General features: G+C 41.7%; 1 protein-coding gene across 12 annotated transcripts in view; it reads right to left on the bottom strand.

The window, feature by feature from the left end:
• The window catches only part of ENTPD1 (ectonucleoside triphosphate diphosphohydrolase 1), a 131,725-nt gene that overhangs the window by 47,306 nt on the left and 64,309 nt on the right, over positions 1–20,110 (bottom strand). Inside the window, exon 1 of one of the 12 annotated variants that reach the window (XM_038578348.1) lies at positions 10,497–10,627. The exons of 8 other annotated variants lie outside the window; for them this stretch is intronic. Coding sequence is in view for 1 of the 4 variants with exons in the window: in XM_038578344.1 (XP_038434272.1) it covers positions 6,525–6,534 (10 nt within the window). In the remaining 3 variants the exon portion in view is untranslated. Of the gene's footprint in view, positions 1–1,923; positions 2,088–6,524; positions 6,664–10,496; positions 10,628–20,110 lie in introns of those variants that run through there. 3 more of the 12 variants (XM_038578344.1, XM_038578350.1, XM_038578347.1) reach the window with 3 other exon arrangements.

The following is a 20,110-nucleotide window of genomic DNA, read 5'->3' as shown; positions in this document are numbered from 1 at the left end:
ATTCAAGAACAAAGGGATTTGTTCGTCCTGTGGTAAGGGTCAGACTGAGTTAGTGGCTGTGGTAAGGAGAATAGACAGATTCAGATCAATAACCAGGTAAGGAATGAAGACAGTGAAGAATCCCAAACTGGCAGTTTAATACGTCATACCAGTCTATGAGTGTACAAGAAACAACAAAAAAGCAAGGATTACCCTCATTTTTCAAATCTACCACAAAATGTTTAAGATGTTAAGAAATATTCAGAATATATCATCAAACATCAAACTCCCAACACTCTATGTCATTTTCTGGTTTGACACACCCCTTGCATTTCAACCACACTTATATGTTGTAATTGGTAATGGTGTAGAGGCTGTGGAGTTTTGAACATTTCAGCATTCACATTATCTCATCTATTCTATTCTTAGTCTCAACCTGTCATAGGACATAAAAAAAACTCCAACCAGAGAATAAAAGGCACAAGTTACTTTGATCATTACAAACAGAGAATATAGCAGAAGTGAACAAGAAATGGAAAGCTGTCCCATTCCTTCCATTCTGAGAACTCACTCTCTTCTTCTCTCAACTTCCCAAACCATCCCTAAACTTTTTTCTTATGATTTGGGAAAGAAGGGTAGGATAAAGCAATAAAGAAACACGTGGAATGAGACGGGCTCTGCAGAATGGAGTGCATTTCTCTAAAGACAGGGCATAGGATCAAAACAGCTGAAATACCACCTCACACCAGTGAGGATGGGGAAAATTAACAAGGCAGGAAACCACAAATGTTGGAGAGGATGCGGAGAAAAGGGAACCCTCTTACACTGTTGGTGGGAATGTGCAGCCACTCTGGAAAACTGTGTGGAGGTTCCTCAAAGAGTTAAAAATAGACCTGCCCTATGACCCAGCAATTGCACTGTTGGGGATTTACCCCAAAGATACAGATGCAATGAAACGCTGGGACACCTGCACCCCGATGTTTATATAGCAGCAATGTCCACAATAGCCAAACTGTGGAAGGAGCCTCGGTGTCCATCGAAAGATGAATGGATAAAGAAGATGTGGTCTATGTATACAATGGAATATTACTCAGCCATTAGAAATGACAAATACCATTTGCTTCAACGTGGATAGAACTGGAGGGTATTATGCTGAGTGAAGTAAGTCAGTCGGAGTAGGACAAACATTATATGTTCTCATTCATGTGGGGAATATAAATAATAGTGAAAGGGAATATAAGGGAAGGGAGAAGAAATGTGTGGGAAATATCAGAAAGGGAGACATAACGTAAAGACTCCTAACTCTGGGAAACGAACTAGGGGTGGTGGAAGGGGAGGAGGGCGGGGGGTGGGGGTGAATGGGTGACGGGCACTGAGGGGGGCACTTGACGGGATGAGCACTGGGTGTTATTCTGTATGTTGGCAAATTGAACACCAATAAAAAATAAATTTATTATTAAAAAAAAAAACAGCTGAAAGAGGAGCTCAACTGACTCCCCCCTCTAGATCTCCCTCTTGAAAAGCAGCAGCCACCACTTGCTGAAACAGGAGCTCCTCCTCAAGCTTCTTGAACAGAAGCTTAATCCAAAGGACTGGAACTGTATGCGTCTCCAGTCTGTTCATCAACTTCTAGAATCTTGAACTAGTCTTTACTCATCATACCAAACAGTACAAAACTTAGGAGAAAAAGTTTTAGCAACCACATTAGCTACTGCTTCCAGACACAGGAACAATAGATGAAATATATAGCACATCCCCCCTTCTCCCTTCTCAAAGAACCTCAGTTTTGTTCATATATCTTCCACTCTCCCCAATTAGTCCACACACCTCATGGGAAAAGGATACACTCCACCCTGCCCCCTGGCCCCAGGTTCAGGGTCAAGCCTGAATGTTGTGCATAATCTCATTCCCTCACCAATGATTAGTTCAACAATAGATATGTACCCAAAAATGACCCATGAAGCCCTGGAGGAAGTCTGCTGGAACAAGCAAATCTAGGAAAAGAAAGGCAGCATTCTTGTCTTCCTCAGACATTGCCTGCCTGGATAAGATGACATTCAATGGTGGTAGAACTGAGAGATGGACAGAACTTGAGTCTTTGATAGCATTTAGAACTGCTAGAACAATAATCCCTACTCCAATCTTCCCATGAGACTTATGCTTTGACCTAGTTAGAAGTCTGAAGCCATAACATCCTGATATGACTGGTATTGCAGAAGTCTCCTGTTTGATGCCAGGGCTCTGGAATCTGGAAAAAAAAAAAAACAACAACAACCCTAGAATACCTGCCTTAGTTCCCAAAGTGATGATACTGACAAACTCAGCTTTACTTTCATCCAAAGTTTTCTAACTTTGGATGGATAATAACAAATCTAATACCTAAGAGTAGCACATTGCAGCAGTTTCTATTTTAATTGAATTCTGAACGTTTTACTTCCTCAAGCTGTTCCAAAAACCTGTTATTTTGTTTTCATAAATATAATAATTTTGCTATCCCATTTTCCTTCCACATCTATTTGGGCACCAATCTTAGTAGTGACAAAGACCAACACAGTCCCTGCTCTTTTTAGTTCACAATTTGGCTGGAGAGATAAATAAACCAGAACAGAAGTCATAAATCAGTGACTCCAGGTCATGATATGTATTAAGAAGAAATTAAAACTAAGGGATGTTATATAGTTTAATGGAAATTAGAAGCAAGGAATAGGATATGTAGCAGAGCTGGGGTGAAAGGATTCAACTGATGGTCAGGAAAGCCTCTCCGAAAAGTGACATTTGACTGAGACTTGGATGATGAGAAAACATCAGCTATGAGGAGGAGTAAGAACACTCCAGAAAGAGGAAACAGCAGCTGCAAAAGTCCTGAGGTAGGAAACAGCTTGACATGACTCTGTCTTTTCCATTTCCTAATGAGATTATTTACTAACATTATTATTCCTGAACAGTTGGAAATATGCTTTTCCACATTTGCCCAGCTTTTGTAATGACATCCATATTATTAGACTATATCGATATTCTACATATTGTATTATAACAATATTCATCATATTGTTATTACCGATATGATAAGAAAAAGAACTTAGATCAGAGAGAAACTTGAGTTATTTTTTATACACAATTTTAAAAATCTTTATTACCAAAAAGAAAAAAATAGGGGATCCCTGGGTGGCTCAGCGGTTTGGTGCCTGCCTTTGGCCCAGGGCGCGATCCTGGAGTACCGGGATGGAGTCCGCGTCGGGCTCCCGGCATGGAGCCTGCTTCTCCCTCCTCCTGTGTCTCTGCCTCTCTCTATGTCTATCATAAATAAATAAATCTTAAAAAAAAAAAAAAAAGAAAGAAAAAAAGAATGGCTAGATTTGTTTTTCTTGTAACTGGCTAGATTACCATGTTTTCTATAGATTATGGCAAGTAGTTTTCAAAAGCCCTTATCACGTGCAGGAAGCCAGACTCTTTTAGGAAATAGTACTAGCCATATCACTAGATGTGGGGATCCAGTCGGGACTTAGCTTGGATGTGCTCATAAAAAGGGAACCACTTAGGTTACTGCCCCCTCTTCTCTGGCCGCCAGAGCTCTTTCAGATGCCATGACTGCTATAGTCAAATTGTTATGAAAAATTCACAGTGACTGTCTCTCCCCCACTTCCCTGAAAGGCCTTTGTTTACCTTGTGGATAACAGAAATTCAGTTTCTATCACACAATGTGAAGTGGCATTTCTTTTTTTTTCTTTTTTTTTTTTTAATTTTTATTTATTTATGATAGTCACAGAGAGAGAGAGAGAGGCAGAGACATAGGCAGAGGGAGAAGCAGGCTCCATGCACCGGGAGCCTGATGTGGGACTCGATCCTGGGCCTCCAGGATCGCGCCCTGGGCCAAAGGCAGGCGCCAAACCGCTGCGCCACCCAGGGATCCCTGAAGTGGCATTTCAAAAAACAACTTTAAGAAACACTTCTTATTTAAATATCTAATAGTAAAGTGTTGTATTTGTTTTCCTTTAAGTTGTCTCACTCTACTAGAGAATTCAAGACTACCAGTTCCCTTCCATTGTTTCCCTTTCATATGAGGAGCGAGTAAATGTTTCTCTTTAAGGTGAAAGTCAGGTAGAAAGTTCAGCTCTTCACCTAAGGGACAAAACTGAAGGAAACCCAAGCTTTGAGAAAACAGATCGATTTCAAGCCAATTAGCTATGTCAGAGGAAAAGAACAAAAAAGAAAAAAAAATGATCTTTTGATTCTTACACAAACAGCCATCCTGACATCTATAGCTAGCATCCTATTAAAGATCAAAATAATTTAATTTTGTCCTTAGTCAAAATTTTGCTAAACAAAAAATCCCAGACATCTCTACTTCATGATACCAAAGATGTAATATCTTAAAATTTTACTCCATTAATAAAAATATTTGGAGTGTTTACAGATGTAGTGGGTTTCCGGAAAAACAACCAAAGTTTTACTCTGCAGATCCGGTGTGACTCACTAGTTTCAGACCATTTCCAGCTTGATGGGTCACATCTGACTAAGCTTGGCTTATCACATAGAGAAGAGCAAACACAGACAAACGCTGGAGGATAAACACCAGTAGAGTACTGTGGGCCTTCCTGTGGGCCTTCACAAAGCCAGGTGATGGGGCAGCCACTGAAGTTAGGGACTGACCTTAAGCTGGTCCCAAATCCCAGCATCGAAGTCCCTGCAGCATCTCAGCTAACTTTCTTCCTTTCCATCAAGTAGTTGTTCTTGGTGACACACATTTAGATTGTTCTCACGCTCTGGGGCTTTAAGATCCTTTCTCAATTTCTCCATTCATTCCAGACATCTTTGACTCTTCCTCTTCTATGGCAATATCCACCCCCACCCTGACCCCCCTGACCCCCACAGTCACCTCCACCTCTGCTACAACAGCCCTCTTTAGTACTCCTACCCTTTCCAATGCCCTTCCCTATTAGAATCTATCCTTCTTGTGGCTGCAGAAATTTCTCATAACAACATTCCCAGGGCTCTACTGGATCAGGAATTTAAGGTAGCTTCCTGCAGGCTGCCAGATGAAAGCCACACTGATCTGCCTAGACTTTTCAGCCCTCTGGAGATGTAAGCCATTCCTATCTCACCAATAGGCAGATGTTTTTCTCCAAGATCAAGCCTGACATTATGACCACTAGAACGTACCCTGCATGCTAGGACTTTTCTTCTGGCTTGTTCATTTCTGTATTTCCAGTTGAATGAATATATGACTTTTGGATTCTGACTTTTCCATCACTTAGAATTCTATTCCCCTCTTTCTCCACCACATCCTTTTTCTTGTCTCCTTTAAAATCAAGCTCAGTAAGAGGTTACGTTCCCCTCTATATGCTTCCAGTAGTTCTCTCTCCATGTGCTGCTTCTAGATACTTCATGGATTGACCCATTTGAGTTTGGGAGTTCCATAGCTATTGTTGGGGAGGGGCTATGCTTCATTCGTCCTTTCAGTTAGTTACTCAACAATTATTTATGGAATGCATTATACTGTGCACCAGCCCTGTCCTAGGCTCTGAACTGTAGCAGTGAATAAAACAGATAAGCATTCCCATCCTTATGGTACTTATATCCTAGTTTGGAAGAAAAGACAATAAACAAGATAAGTAAAATGTATGGCATGTTACATAATTATAAGTGCTAAGGAGAGGGGGAAACAGGAAAGGTGAAGAAGAAGGATAAATTGATTAAGAAAGGCCTCTCTGGGCAGCCCGGTGGCTCAGCGGTTTAGCACTGCCTTCAGCCCAGGGCATGATCCTGGAGACCCAGGATCGAGTCCCACATCAGGCTCCCTGAAGGGAGTCTGTTTCTCCCTCTGCCTGTGTCTCTGCCTCTGTGTGTATCTTTCATGAATAAATAAAATCTTACAAAAAAAAAAAAAAAAGAAAGAAAGAAAGAAAGAAAAGAAGGCCTGAGATGGTAATATTGACGACAGTCAAGAGAGTTAAAAAGAAGGTATGCATACCTGTTGGGTAATAGCATTAAGGGCAACCAGGCCGCATGTGCAACAGCCCTGAGGTGGAAAAGTACCTGGCCATGAGATTGGGTGTGGCTGGAGAGTGACACAGGGGGGAACAGTAAAAGATGGTCAGGTGGGTAACTAGGTTGTTTGCTTGTAGGACCTTGCAGGTTCCAGCAAGGGCTCTGCCTTACTCTAAGTGATCTGATTTATTTCTAGTCATTTGTATAATCTACATTCAGCACCATACGGGTAAATAAGAAATCATCAAGGGCCTTTGAAGTCCCTAGAGAGGGAGGATGTGGCCTTTTAGGCAGCACACACCTGTTTCTTGTAATGAGGTGCTGAGGCTACCTCCATGAGGTCAGGTCATAGGACAATCAAACAATCAAGTGTAGATAGATAATGGTTCTGTTGGAGTAGAGTCTGTGCCAAGACTAGGGCTGGTAAGATGAATCCAGGAGGAATAAATACCATTACATGGAAGGTCTTCCCTATATCTTTTGGTCTTGGTGGATCAGGACTAGAGAATCTTTGCTGAGAGAACATCATAATGAGGGGTCACCAAGCCAATACTCACCAGTATCCATGAGCAGAAAGTTAAACTCCACAGACTTTTGAAGGGTGGTTCAAGCGAGCAGAGTCCAGACAAGCTCACCTTTGCTTAGCCTCTCTAAGTCTCTAAGACTTTCATTTCATTTCTCCATATGCAAAATGGGAGTCATAATAGTACCTATTTCATAGGGTTGCTAGGTAAGATCCAATGAGCTAACAATATATAGCAGCCTACACTTCAAGAGCCCTCACTGTATTCCTAATTCTGCTCTTAGCTTTAAATATAGCCACTTATTTAACCCTCCTGACAATCCTGTAAGGTAGATGTACTATTATCATCTGTGTCAACCTCCTAGGGTTACCACAACAAACTATCACAAACTTGGTGACTTGAAACCACGGAAATTTATTCTCTCACAACTTTGGAAGTCAGAAGTCCAGAATCAAGGTGTCAATAGGGCCAAAGTCTCTGGAGGAGATTCCTTTCTTGCCTCTTCCAGCTTCTGCTGGCTCCTCGTGTCCTTTGGCTTGTGGCTGTATCTCTGCAGTCCCTGTCTGTACATGGCCTTTCTCTCTGTGTCTGTGTAGGTCACATTTCCCTCTCTTTTCTCTTATCAGGACATTAGTCATTGGATTAAGGGACCCTATATCAGGGATCCCTGATCCCGCTCAGCGGTTTAGTGCCTGCCTTTGGCCCAGGGCGCGATCCTGGAGTCCCAGGATCGAGTCCCACATCGGGCTTCTGGCATGGAGCCTGCTTCTCCCTCCTCCTGTGTCTCTGCCTCTCTCTCTCTCTCTCTCTCTCTCTCATAAATAAATAAATCTTTAAAAAAAAAAAGGGGGGGGACCCTATATCCAGGATGATCTCATTTCAAGATCTTTACACTGGCAAAGACCCTTTTTCTAAATAAGGTCAGAATTACAGGTACTATTATCATCATCATTATTGTCATTTTACAGCTGAGGAAACTGAGTCACTGAGAGGTTAAGTGAGTTGCTGAAAGTTACACCGATGTAGATGTTGGGACTAGGAAGTATTCTGGACCCAGAAGCCAGGATTTTAACTCCTCGACCACATGACTAAGGCTTAGTACAGTGCCTGGCACACACTAATAGTTCTGTATGTGGGAGCCACCCCCATCATCCAGAAGTGAAAAGTGACTGATTTTGAGGATTTGGCTGGAGGGTTTGTTGGGACTGTTGTCACAGACGATACCAATGTTGAATCTTTTAAAATAGATTCTTTGGTCCATGATAATTAGAAGCTTGGAGCTCAGTAGTAGAGGTTGAGATTGTAATTCCCCAAGAGGTTAAGGGACTTGCTCAAAGTCATACATCTTGCAGGTAGCAGAGAGGAATTTTATCCAACTCTCTCATGTCCACTGCCTCAGCCATTGCATTAGGGATGTGTAGAAATTACTCAGCTTTGTTCCTTGACTCAGTGCAAAAGAATTCACTTCGAGGTCTGTTCATATGTAAAGATCTTACTCCATCTCACATTCCCCATATTTTCTCAATTAATCTAGAGTCAAGTTTGAGGACAAAGCAGTTTAATTTGGTGGGGGTTTTTTCCTGCCTGTGTTTTTAAGTCAAGGAAGTCAGTACAATATCAATAAATACACAAATGCTAAAAATAAACTGCAAGGCCTCAATGATGATCAGTTAGTTAAAAGGCAAAAGACAAACGAGAGGGAGGGAAAACACAATTGGCTCAGGCTTGGGAGATCTGAGCAAGAATTAGAGGGGAAGGGAAAACTGGGTGATGGGCATTAAGGAGGGCACATGATGAGATGAGCACTGGGTGTTATACTATATGCTGGCAAATAGAATTTAAACTTAAAAATTAAAAATTTTTTAAAAAGGTGGAAGATGAGAATGGAAAGAGATGTAGAGTTGAATAATTGATTACCCATGTCCTATCCCACTGGCCTCTTGAACCACAGACTTCAGAGGAAGTTATTTGATTTTATTTATGATCTTTTATTCCTAGTCTTTGAATGTCAATTAGCTGGTTAATCTCAGTCCACAGCTTTTTAGAAAAGGAGTGCATTTATCTTAACAAATAGCCTGGCTGATCCCTGAGTGAACACCTTCAGAGGCTCAGCTTTGGGTGGGAGGAACCTATCTCAGGACACTAGGCAGTGGAAATGGGAGTGGGGTGTAGAACAAGCTCTTCCTGCAAATAAGATTCTGTCAATCCCATGCTCCCTACCCCACAGTTCTTGCTGTGACCTGTGCTCTTTTCAGATTAGCAGCAAGTAACTGACTTTGCACTTGCTGTGCCTGACTCTAAAATGTTAAAACAACTGCAGAAATCAAATGTCAGCAGGGGCTCTGTGTGGGAAATAAGGAAGCAAAGGAGTCCCCTTCCTCACTCTTCTCCTTACTTCCTCCCACCATACTATCTACCTCCTCACTCAGACCCCTTCTGGCCTCTCCTGAATTATTTTCCCTGTAGGCTGCATGGAGCACAATAAGTCTTTGTGGTTATCATGGAATTCCATATTCAAGTATAGCGCTGGCAAGGAGGAGGGTTGTTTCCAGCAAAATGATATCACTGAAACCGCAGACAGGAATTCCCTGTGTCCCAGCCAACAAGTGTAACAATCTCGTGTATTGATGGTCTCTGCAATAAGTACATTGCTTCCACTAAATGAATCCTCTTCCACATCTGAATTGAAGAACTGCACCCTTGGGACTCTACCCTTTCTCAAAGCAGCTGCATTTGCAAATAAGCTTTGGTTATCTGTAGCCAGTGAGACAAACTAAGAAAATCTGTACTGGCCAAATATCACCAATATAGGGCAACATTGACGAATCTCAAAAGTATTATGCTAAGTGAAAGAAGATAGACTCAAAAGGCTATATACAGTATGATTTATATGATATTCTGGAAAAGGCAAAATTGAAGACAGAAATCAGAGCAGCGGATAGAGGTTCAGGGACAGAGGGCTGACTATAAAAGATCACAAAGGAACTTTCAGAGATGATGGAAATACCCTGTATTTTGATTGTGATGGTAGTTAGATAACTATACACTATGGATAATATTATACAGGCATGAAAAAAATTATGATCTATGAATGTTGATGCAGACTATCTTTGAAATATTTTATACATGCAAAGCAAAATGTGAAGATGTACAGTGTGTTCTTATTGAGTAAAGACAGACATCTCTGGAAGAATATGGGTTTGCTAGGACACAGGACTCAGCATATAGTCATACTCTCAACTAAGATTTATTATAGTGAAAGGATATGAAGCATCCGCAAGGAGGAAAAAAAGCATGGGACTAAGTCTCAGGGAAACCAGGCAAAAGTTTCCAAGGGTCTTCTCCCACTGGAGCCCACAGGACATACTTAATTCAACCAGCAGTGAGCTGGGACAAGACATGTGAAATCTTGTCAATCAGGGAACTCCCCAGGGCCCAGGGCTTTCATTGGGGGCTGGCCACATAGGCACCTTCCATTCAGCATTCACCAATATTCCAGACTCCCAAAAGGAAAGCAGGTACCCAGCACAAACCATGCTACCTGCACAATCCAAGCACAAGTAAGCCATCCCCATGAATCCTCAGAATGGTGAAGACCCTTCTGAAATCCAGATACATCCAAGGAGCAATGCACCCAGCAGGTCCCTTCAAGGATAGCAGTCTCACACCTACATGAGCAATTCTTAAATATTTTACCACATGATCTTTCTTACTCCCTCTCTTTTCTCTCCTTTCATTATCCTCCTTCCTTTTTTCCTTCCTTCCTTCTTTCCTTCCTCCCTGATTCTCTGAGTAACTTAAAATTCTTAATAGAAATTCCTAAAAACCCAAAGGCTTTGAGCTGAAGAAAAATTTATAGAGAGTTTCCAGTTTGGAGTAAAGAGGCAAAAACACTGGGAACTCAGAAGGTAGGGTATGGGTAAATAGGAAGTTGTCCATTGGTAGTTAGATGCTGACTTTGCTGATTCTCTACTCACTCTGCCACCCTGCTGCCCACTCACCAACCTGATGAGGCCAAGCAGCCATCTCTGGGCCCCCACTTCTTCAGTTTTCCTAGGTCTGTGTAATCTCTTTTGTATTCTTTGGGGCAAAATCGTCAGGTGTAACTTGGCCAGACTTTGGGTGGGTCCAGAGCTTTATTTTGAGGGAAACTTGGCATCTCCTCTCAGGCATCTCTGTTGTTATGTAACAATACAAGAGGGAACAGCTCTTTGGATAAGATACGGTCAAGTTTCTAAATGCCCATGGTAACTTTGTCATAGATCATCAGTATCTAAGCAGCTGGCTCTCTTTAACTATCAACAGAGTATTTGCACTTTAGACACTTATGTGAGAACTCAATCGATTAGTATCTAGGTCTTGTCAAGGGTGTAACAAATGATATTTGGGAGGAACAATCTAAGAGTTCCCTAGATTTTTTTTTTAAGATTTTATTTATTCATGAAAGACAGAGAGAGAGAGAGAGAGGCAGAGACACAGGCAGAGGGAGAAGCAGGCTCCATGCAGGGAGCCTGACGTGGGACTCGATCCCGGGACCCCAGGATCACGCCCCGGGCCAAAGGCAGACGCTAAACCGCTGAGCCACCCAGGGATTCCCCCCTAGATTTTTTTTAGCTTATTTCCTGTACTCATTCAATGAGGCGGGAAGGAAGGAGGAGTTAAAGAAAGGTCCTTGAACCTTGGAGAAAAGGTGTCCTCCTAGAGCAAAACTAGTAAGACCAACAACACATAACAGATGAGAGCAGCACCTACCAATATCACCACCACTTTTTAAAAAATGTATGTTCAGCCCTGTTGATGTGGGAAACAAAGGCTGAAGAAAAATTATTAAATTTCCTTACCATCTACAGCCCACTGACAAGTCCTTAAAATAGGCAGTCACATTCCTCTAGGGACTCAGCTGCTTCAATGTTAATACTTTGCTAAGGGCAAAAGGCAATCTTAGCCCGACCCCCAGGGTCCTGTAAGTCTACTTTAACATATAAGAATTCCTTTAGAAACTTCCTTTATCTCTGCCCCCTCCTCTCCAGATACATGTTGGCAATCATCCTCCAAGTATATGACCCACCCATATACATCTGAAGAGTCTCATGACTGAGATTTTACTAAACAGTAATAAATGACCCTTTCTAACAATAGCTAGCCCCCTCAGGATCCTGGAAATCTTGTTTCCAAAATACCTGGGAAGCTGCTGCTCTTCTTAATCCCCTCCCAACTTTAAATATATAATGGGCCAATTAGACCCAGTCAGCTATCTTACTTGCTCAGACTCATAGAGGTAGGCAGCCAGACAAGAAAACAAGACTTGGTGTGGGGGGGGGGCAAAGCAGACAAGAGTGATTCCATATGCTTTCTCTTCTTTGGAATTATCATATTGTTCTGAGTGGAAAGGAAAGTATCTCCACCTCAGCAAAAGCTCAGGATACCACACAAAAGGTCCTTGGAAATGATGGCTAAAATAGTTAAATTATTTACAGAAATTCTTGCAAACCCAAAGGCTCTGGGGAACACAAGAGTTGAAGAGGAAAATTTTACTCCACCTTTTGGGAAAGTCTTTGTTGCCTATAATTGACCTCTGGGAATGACACACTGGTAGACCCATCTTTAGGGATGGGATTAAATTAGATAATAAAGACACTATCAGGCCCACCCTGGGGGTCTCTCTCTCTCTCAGGACTGGGTAGGGAAAGGCCACTTCTTCTCTTCTTAGATCTTTGAATGAAACTGGTATGTTCATTCCACTTCTCTTGCTTCCAGCTCTCCCCCTCAAGCATCTCCATGTGACACATGTCACGAAGTTCTTAAGATTTGACTTCCTCTTTTTTTTTCCTCCTTATACGCTGTGCTTTCCTAAATTCCATCTCCTCACAACCCATCCCTCCTTGATCTACCACACCTGGCTTCTGTCCCACCACTCCACTGAAGCCACTCACAGAAATATCCAATGGATGCTTTTCAGTATTTACATTTCCTGTAGAATTTGACACTGTTAATTTCTTACTACATATAGTCTCTTCTTCCTTGGCTTCCATAACACCAGGCTCTTGTAATTGTCTTCCTATTTCTCTGGCCCCCACTTTGCTGGCTCCACTTTCTCACATAACTTCTAACTAGGAACATTCTGTAATGTTCCATCTTGGAACCTCGGTTCATTTCATTTTATACACATATTCCCAACTCAGTGATGATGACTCCCTAATCTGAATGAAGATGACTCCCTAATCTCTATGGTGAGGATGCCCTCATCTATATTTCCAGTCCAGAACTTTCTCTTAAGCTCCAAATCTATAATTCTGTCACCTACTGAACATATTTGCTTTCATGTTCTACAGCCAAAATCACCATGTCTAAAACTTAACTTTCTTTCTCGCTTAATCTACTCAGTGAAGGTCCCCACCCATGCCACCAGTCTCCCTAAACTCCTTCCTCCAATCACACACACGCGCGCGTGCACACACACACACAGAGACCCTCCAAGTTTTATTGATTCTACCCAGTAAATAGTTCTCAAATCCTTTTACTTATCTCCTAATTCCTTGCCCAGGCTCCTACAACAGCTTTCATAAAGGGTCCCACATCTGGCTCTTCCCCTTCCAATCCATTCTCTACTTTAGAGCTAGCATGATCATCCTAAAAATGCAAACCTGATTCTACAACCCTACCAGTGTGAACTTACGACTCTCTGAGCAATATGTCTCAAAATAAAAGTCTTTAATGACAATTTTGAGTCCATGTCCCAGGTGCAGCTCAAGGTGTTGGTCTCCACTTGGGCCCTTCTTTTTCATATCCTCACACCACAATGTTTCTGCTTCTTTCTTCTGCCTAAAACACTCTTCCTTCCTCCCTTCTCTGTGTAACTCTACCTTATGAGGAAATTGAGGCTGAGAATAAGCAGCCTCCAGAAAGCCTCTTCTTTGCATCTATCTCATGGAACCCACCCACAGAGCTACAATGGTCTTTAACCTGTGTCAGTCTCCTCTATGAAAACAAGCACCTTGAGAACACAGTGTTATCTTTTAGATCTCCAGAAACCAATAAAGGGTCTGGCCTATGTCAGTACTCCATATGTCAGCTGAATAAATGAATTTATTTGAATTTTTAGTATACAATGTTTCCCATCAAGAAAAGGGGTAGAGAATTTGATTATTCCAAATGTTTTAACTTCTCAAAGCCATGGTTCTATTTTTAGTGAGTTGCCAGGAAATCTCAACTTCAATCTGCATGTACTGTAGGAAGCAAGAGGACAAATGTTTGGGTAGTAAATCCCAAACCTGGATCCCAGGGCTTAGTCATAAACTCCATGGAATATTTTCCCACTGAATTACAAAGAATAATAGCCCCAAATGATAGGTTTATAATAGAAGGAGCTTGACATTTAGCTAGTTCTTTCTAAGCAAGCATAGTTAACTCTACTTTGTCCCTGGGAATGAGTCATTCTGATTAAAGAGAGGTTATGGTATGATTAAGTAGTAATGCATCTCCTTATTTATGAGTATGTAATCTCATAGGATGGACTCTCAACCCTGCCTCTTACTAGCTGTTTGACTTGACTTATTTAAGTTTTTAAATCTTCATTTTCTAGAACAAAATTTTTAAAACATCTATCACTTACTTTGGGAAGCTGATGTGAAGATGTGATGAGCTTGATATCAAAAGAATGATTAGAATGATCCCAACTGGCCCTGTGGCCTTTTTTTTTTTTTTTTCCCTGTGGCCTATTACTACTGTCCAGAGGTGGGAAATAGTCTAACCTCTATTTAGTCCAGACACATATATTCTTAACTTTACAGCTGCCTCCTTGCCCTTTCGGCTTGGATGACTCACAGACACCTCAAACATATTCTACCCAAATAGAATGCTTCCTCCTCCCTCCCCTTAAACCTGTTCCTCCTCTACCTTCCCATAGCTCAACATTCACAGCTCAGTGAACATCTCTACAACTCATCCAGTTGTGATAGCAAAAACAGCAGCAGCATCTCAATTTCTTCCTCACCGTCACCCTTCACATCCAAGCATCCCACTCATTCAGGAAATGTTTCTGAGACCTTGTGTGTAGTCCTAGGTCCCACTTCCCAAAAATTCTGATGCCTACCCATCCCCCTCCATCACACTGCCACCTCCCTAGTCCAACCACCACCAATTCCCACAGCAGGCTTCTAACTGATGTCCCTGCATCCACTCTTGCTTCTCAACAATTTACTTTCCACACCGAAGCCAGAGTGATCTTTTCAAAGTGCCTGTATGATCACATCACCCACTAGTTACTCAAACACTTCAGAGCTTCCCATTACTTTAGAATAAAAGCCAAAGCCCTTCTCGTTATGCCATAGGTGCTGCATGCTCTACTGTCCCAGGTTTCCAGCCTCTCTTATCACCACCATTCACTCACTCTGCCTCCCTTCAGCCTCACTGCACCACTCTTCCCCTGCCACAGCACCCAAGCAAAATTTTTTTACTCAGCCTGGAACATTCTCCTCCCACCCCCTTTATTTAGCTATTTTTTACTCAGCCTTCAGATCCCAACTGAAAGTCTCTTCCTCAAGGATGCCTCAGAGACCCCCTTCTATGAGCCCCCACACAAGCTAGCACTCTAAACTTTTTCTATCATTCAAAGCCATCATAAATCAGTGGCATTTCTATACACTAACAATGAGACTGAAGAAAGAGAAATTAAGGAGTCAATCCCATTTACAATTGCACCCAAAAGCATAAGATACCTAGGAATAAACCTAACCAAAGAGGTAAAGGATCTATACCCTCAAAACTATAGAACACTTCTGAAAGAAATTGAGGAAGACACAAAGAGATGGAAAAATATTCCATGCTCATGGATTGGCAGAATTAATATTGTGAAAATGTCAATGTTACCCAGGGCAATTTACACGTTTAATGCAATCCCTATCAAAATACCATGGACTTTCTTCAGAGAGTTAGAACAAATTATTTTAAGATTTGTGTGGAATCAGAAAAGACCCCGAATAGCCAGGGGAATTTTAAAAAAGAAAACCATAGCTGGGGGCATCACAATGCCAGATTTCAGGTTGTACTACAAAGCTGTGGTCATCAAGACAGTGTGGTACTGGCACAAAAACAGACACACAGATCGATGGAACAGAATAGAGAACCCAGAAGTGGACCCTGAACTTTATGGTCAACTAATATTCGATAAAGGAGGAAAGACTATCCATTGGAAGAAAGACAGTCTCTTCAATAAATGGTGCTGGGAAAATTGCACATCCACATGCAGAAGAATGAAACTAGACCACTCTCTTTCAGCATACACAAAGATAAACTCAAAATGGATGAAAGATCTAAATGTGAGACAAGATTCCATCAAAATCCTAGAGAAGAACACAGGCAACACCCTTTTTGAACTCGGCCACAGTAACTTCTTGCAAGATACATCCATGAAGGCAAAAGAAACAAAAGCAAAAATGAACTATTGGGACTTCATCAAGATAAGAAGCTTTTGCACAGCAAAGGATACAGTCAACAAAACTAAACGACAACCTACAGAATGGGAGAAGATATTTGCAAATGACATATCAGATAAAGGGCTAGTTTCCAAGATCTATAAAGAACTTATTAAACTCAACACCAAAGAAGCAAACAATCCAATCATGAAATGGGCAAAAGACATGAACAGAAATCTCACAGAGGAAGACACAGACATGGCCAACATGCACATGAGAAAATGCTCTGCATCACTTGCCATCAGGGAAATAAAAATCAAAACCACAATGAGATACCACCTCACACCAGTGAGAATGGGGCAAATTAACAAGGCAGGAAACAACAAATGTTGGAAAGGATGCGGAGAAAAGGGAGCCCTCTTACACTGTTGGTGGGAATGTGAACTGGTGCAGCCACTCTGGAAAACTGTGTGGAGGTTCCTCAAAGAGTTAAAAATAGACCTGCCCTACGACCCAGCAATTGCACTGTTGGGGATTTACCCCAAAGATTCAGATGCAATGAAACGCCGGGACACCTGCACCCCGATGTTTATAGCAGCAATGGCCACAATAGCCAAACTGTGGAAGGAGCCTCGGTGTCCATCGAAAGATGAATGGATAAAGAAGATGTGGTTTATGTATACAATGGAATATTACTCAGCTATTAGAAATGACAAATACCCCCCATTTGCTTCAACGTGGATGGAACTGGAGGGTATTATGCTGAGTGAAGTAAGTCAGTCGGAGTAGGACAAACATTATATGTTCTCATTCATGTGGGGAATATAAATAATAGTGAAAGGGAATATAAGGGAAGGGAGAAGAAATGTGTGGGAAATATCAGAAAGGGAGACAGAACGTAAAGACTGCTAACTCTGGGAAACGAACTAGGGCTGGTAGGAGGGGAGGAGGGCGGGGGGTGGGAGTGATTGGGTGACGGGCACTGGGGGTTATTCTGTATGTTGGTAAATTGAACACCAATAAAAAAATAAATAAATAAATGCAAAAAAAAAAAGCTATCATAATTAATTAACTCCACACTTGGGTCTTCACCACACCAGCCAGCCTCAATTCTGGCTGCATATTAGATTCACTGGAGAACTCAGAAAATACCAACTCCTGAGTTACACCCCAAATTAATTAAATCAGAATTGTGGGAGGTAGGGCCCAGACATTGCTGTTTTTTAATGGCTCCCTGGTGCATCTAATGTGCTGCCAAGGTTGGGAATCACTGGCTCAGAGGGTAAGGACTGAATCTGCTTATCCACAACTTCATTCCTAGTGCCAAGCATACAGCAGTGTGTGCACACAGTAGGCACTCAATAAATGGTAACTGTAGTTATGATTGTTGTTGTTGTTATGGCTGATATGGTCATGATTAAGATAATTTTTTCACACTTTTTGATATCTGTGATTCTTTACCACATAACTCCAAGAAAATAAACCTGCAGCACCCAAATTATCTTCTTAAAAATCAGCAAGTTTCTATTTTCCTGTCAACATAGGACTTTAATTAAGGACTGACCAGAACCTACTAGACATAATTTTTTCCCCTCAAGCCACATCTCCAAGATGAAACAAAATACGGCATATTTAAAAATTCAGTTCATATCATACAATCCCTTTTTATGTAGTATGTATTAGTAATTATAGTCATTTGAATAATGACTTTGTAATGACATGGATTAATTGGATTGGCTACTGCTTTGTCACTCTAATTCCAGTTGATTTTACTCGTTAGTTTTTCTCTCCTGTCACATGACCTATTTTACTAAGCAAATGTCAACCCCACTCCCCACCCTGGCTCAGTGATTAGAACTGAAGTTCCTTTAGTTTGCAGTCTTCCTGTTCAGCCTTGTGTCAAAGAGCTGGGCCTTTAGAGTCCTTGAAGGACAGTTTCTTCAATCCAGTTTTCAACCACAAACCAGCTCATAATCATGTAGGTGGCTCATTAAAACAAAACTGCTGGACCCATCCTCAGAGTTTCTGATTCAGTACATCTGGGTGGAGGCCAGAGATTTGCATTTCTAACAAGTTGCCAGGTGGTGCTGTGGCTGCTGGCCAAGGCACCACACTTGGAAAACTACTGCTTTAATTCATAATGGTCTTTAGTTACCCCCTAGTTAATGATTGATATTTAAAAAAAAAAAAAAAAAAGTACACAGCAGTGGTGAAGCCTTCTAGGGTTACAGTGAGTGAAGACCATACAATTTATTCCTTATATTTAAAGCACAACCATGGGCATTTTTCCTATGATTTCAGAGGGATTTTCTCTGTGCTGTTTTTGCAAACAACTCAACATATTCCACCCATACTTCTCTTTTTATGAGAAAAAGGTTAAAGTATGTGGGGGCAGCACCTCTAGCCTAATAGGCCATCCCTCAGCCACCTCCAGCCTAATTTTTAAAGGTAGACCCTGTTCACTTTTCCTGAAGCCAGTCAGCTTCATGAAGTCCCCTTCAAGACTGTTTAACATCATGATGTGAGGGGGACTGAAATAACAGAGAGGGACACCTGGGGGGCTCAGTGGTTGAGTGTCCACCTTCAGTTCAGGTCATAATCCGGGGTCCTGGGATTGAGTCTCACACCGAGCTCCCCACAGGGAGCCTGCTTCTCCCTCTGCCTATGTTTCTGTCTCTCTCTCTCTCTCTCTCTCTCTCTCTGTGTCTCTCATGAATAAATAAAATCTTTATTAAAAAATGAAATAACAACATGATGGAATGAGCACTGGGTATAATACTATATGTTGGCAAATTGAATTTAAATTAAATTTAAAAATTTAAATTTTTTTAATTTTTAAAAAGTGAAATAATAGAACTGCTAGGAAGCTCTTCAAAGAAACAAACTTCAAAATCTCTAAGGGTTTCAGCAGCGGCTTCAGGTACAGGTGGGGTAAGGAATTCCCAGGCACCCCAAAGGAAGTGAGCCCAACCCTGGCTTGCTGGCAAGATGCTCAGCAAGCAGGTAAGGCCCCATCACCGGAACCAACAGCTAGAGGAGAATGAACTGCAACTTCTGCTGTTGCTCACTATGCCAATGTGAGGCACTCAGGTGGATACACTGAGCAAATTTGCCAACAATCATTGATAGAATGTGTCAACACAGCTTCAAGGGGGATGGACGGGGGTAACAAAAAGGTTTCCTGTGCTGCCCTCATTCTGAGGGTGACCAACCATACCAGTTTGCCTGGGCCTGTCCTGGATTTAGCATCTTCTTCAGACCCCCTTGCTCTTCAGTCATGAAGAGTCATGAAGTCTCTTTTCTCTACCATTCCCACTCAGCCTCATTCCTACCTTCTTCCCAAAGATACAGGCACCCCCTCTTCTAAGATGCACTCTCTCCTGGTAACATCTTGCACTTTGAGTCTCACTTAAACAATTCTCTTTTCTTCCTTGATCTCAGTTTTGTGTCAGATTTCACAGTCATCTTCAGACTTTCCACCATTTTGACTTTTTAATTCACCATGAAAATGGTATATCTTTTTTTAGATCAAAAAAATCTCCAAGTGAGTCCATGCACTTCAAGGTTCCCTGCCCCAGATGCACAGGAAAACCACCTGGGACTTTTTCCAATCCCATCCAGAGTGACTGAATCAGAATCCCTATGGTCAGAGCTCAGGCACTGGTCATTTTCAAAGCCTTCCAGGTGATTGAAATGTGCAGCCAAGGATTTGAACTTCATCTAAGTAGAAAACCTATTTTTTTTAAGATTTTGTTTATTTGTTCATGAGAGACACAGGCAGAGGGAGAAGCAGGCTCCTTGCAGGGAGCCCGATGTGGGACTTGATCCCAGGATCACACCCTGAGCCAAAGGCAAATGCTCAACCATTGAGCCACCCAGGCATCTCAGCAAACCTATTTCTATGGAATTTTTGAAAGCTGGGTATTTAACCTTTGTAGTATTTTTATCCACTGACAGAAGTTTATATCCATGTAGTCCAGGCCATTGCCAGACATTTGTAATTTCTAGGAAACTTATCTCTCAATCCAAATTTTGTGTCATTCTAACTCCCACCCACTGACCTCAACTTTAAGCTACAACACAATGCAGTATGTTTACTTCTTCTTCGTTAACAAATTTCCTTCCAAATCCTCAAAGATAGTCAGTATACAAATCCCATCCTCCAGTTTCTCATTCTTGAGGATAAATAGCCCTAGTTCCATTAAC

The sequence above is a fragment of the Canis lupus genome, chromosome 28 (assembly GCF_011100685.1).
Source record: "Canis lupus familiaris isolate Mischka breed German Shepherd chromosome 28, alternate assembly UU_Cfam_GSD_1.0, whole genome shotgun sequence".
In the NCBI taxonomy this organism is placed as follows: domain Eukaryota; kingdom Metazoa; phylum Chordata; class Mammalia; order Carnivora; family Canidae; genus Canis; species Canis lupus.
Note: the sequence above shows the minus strand (reverse complement) of the source record. Positions and strands in the feature narration are given on the sequence as shown.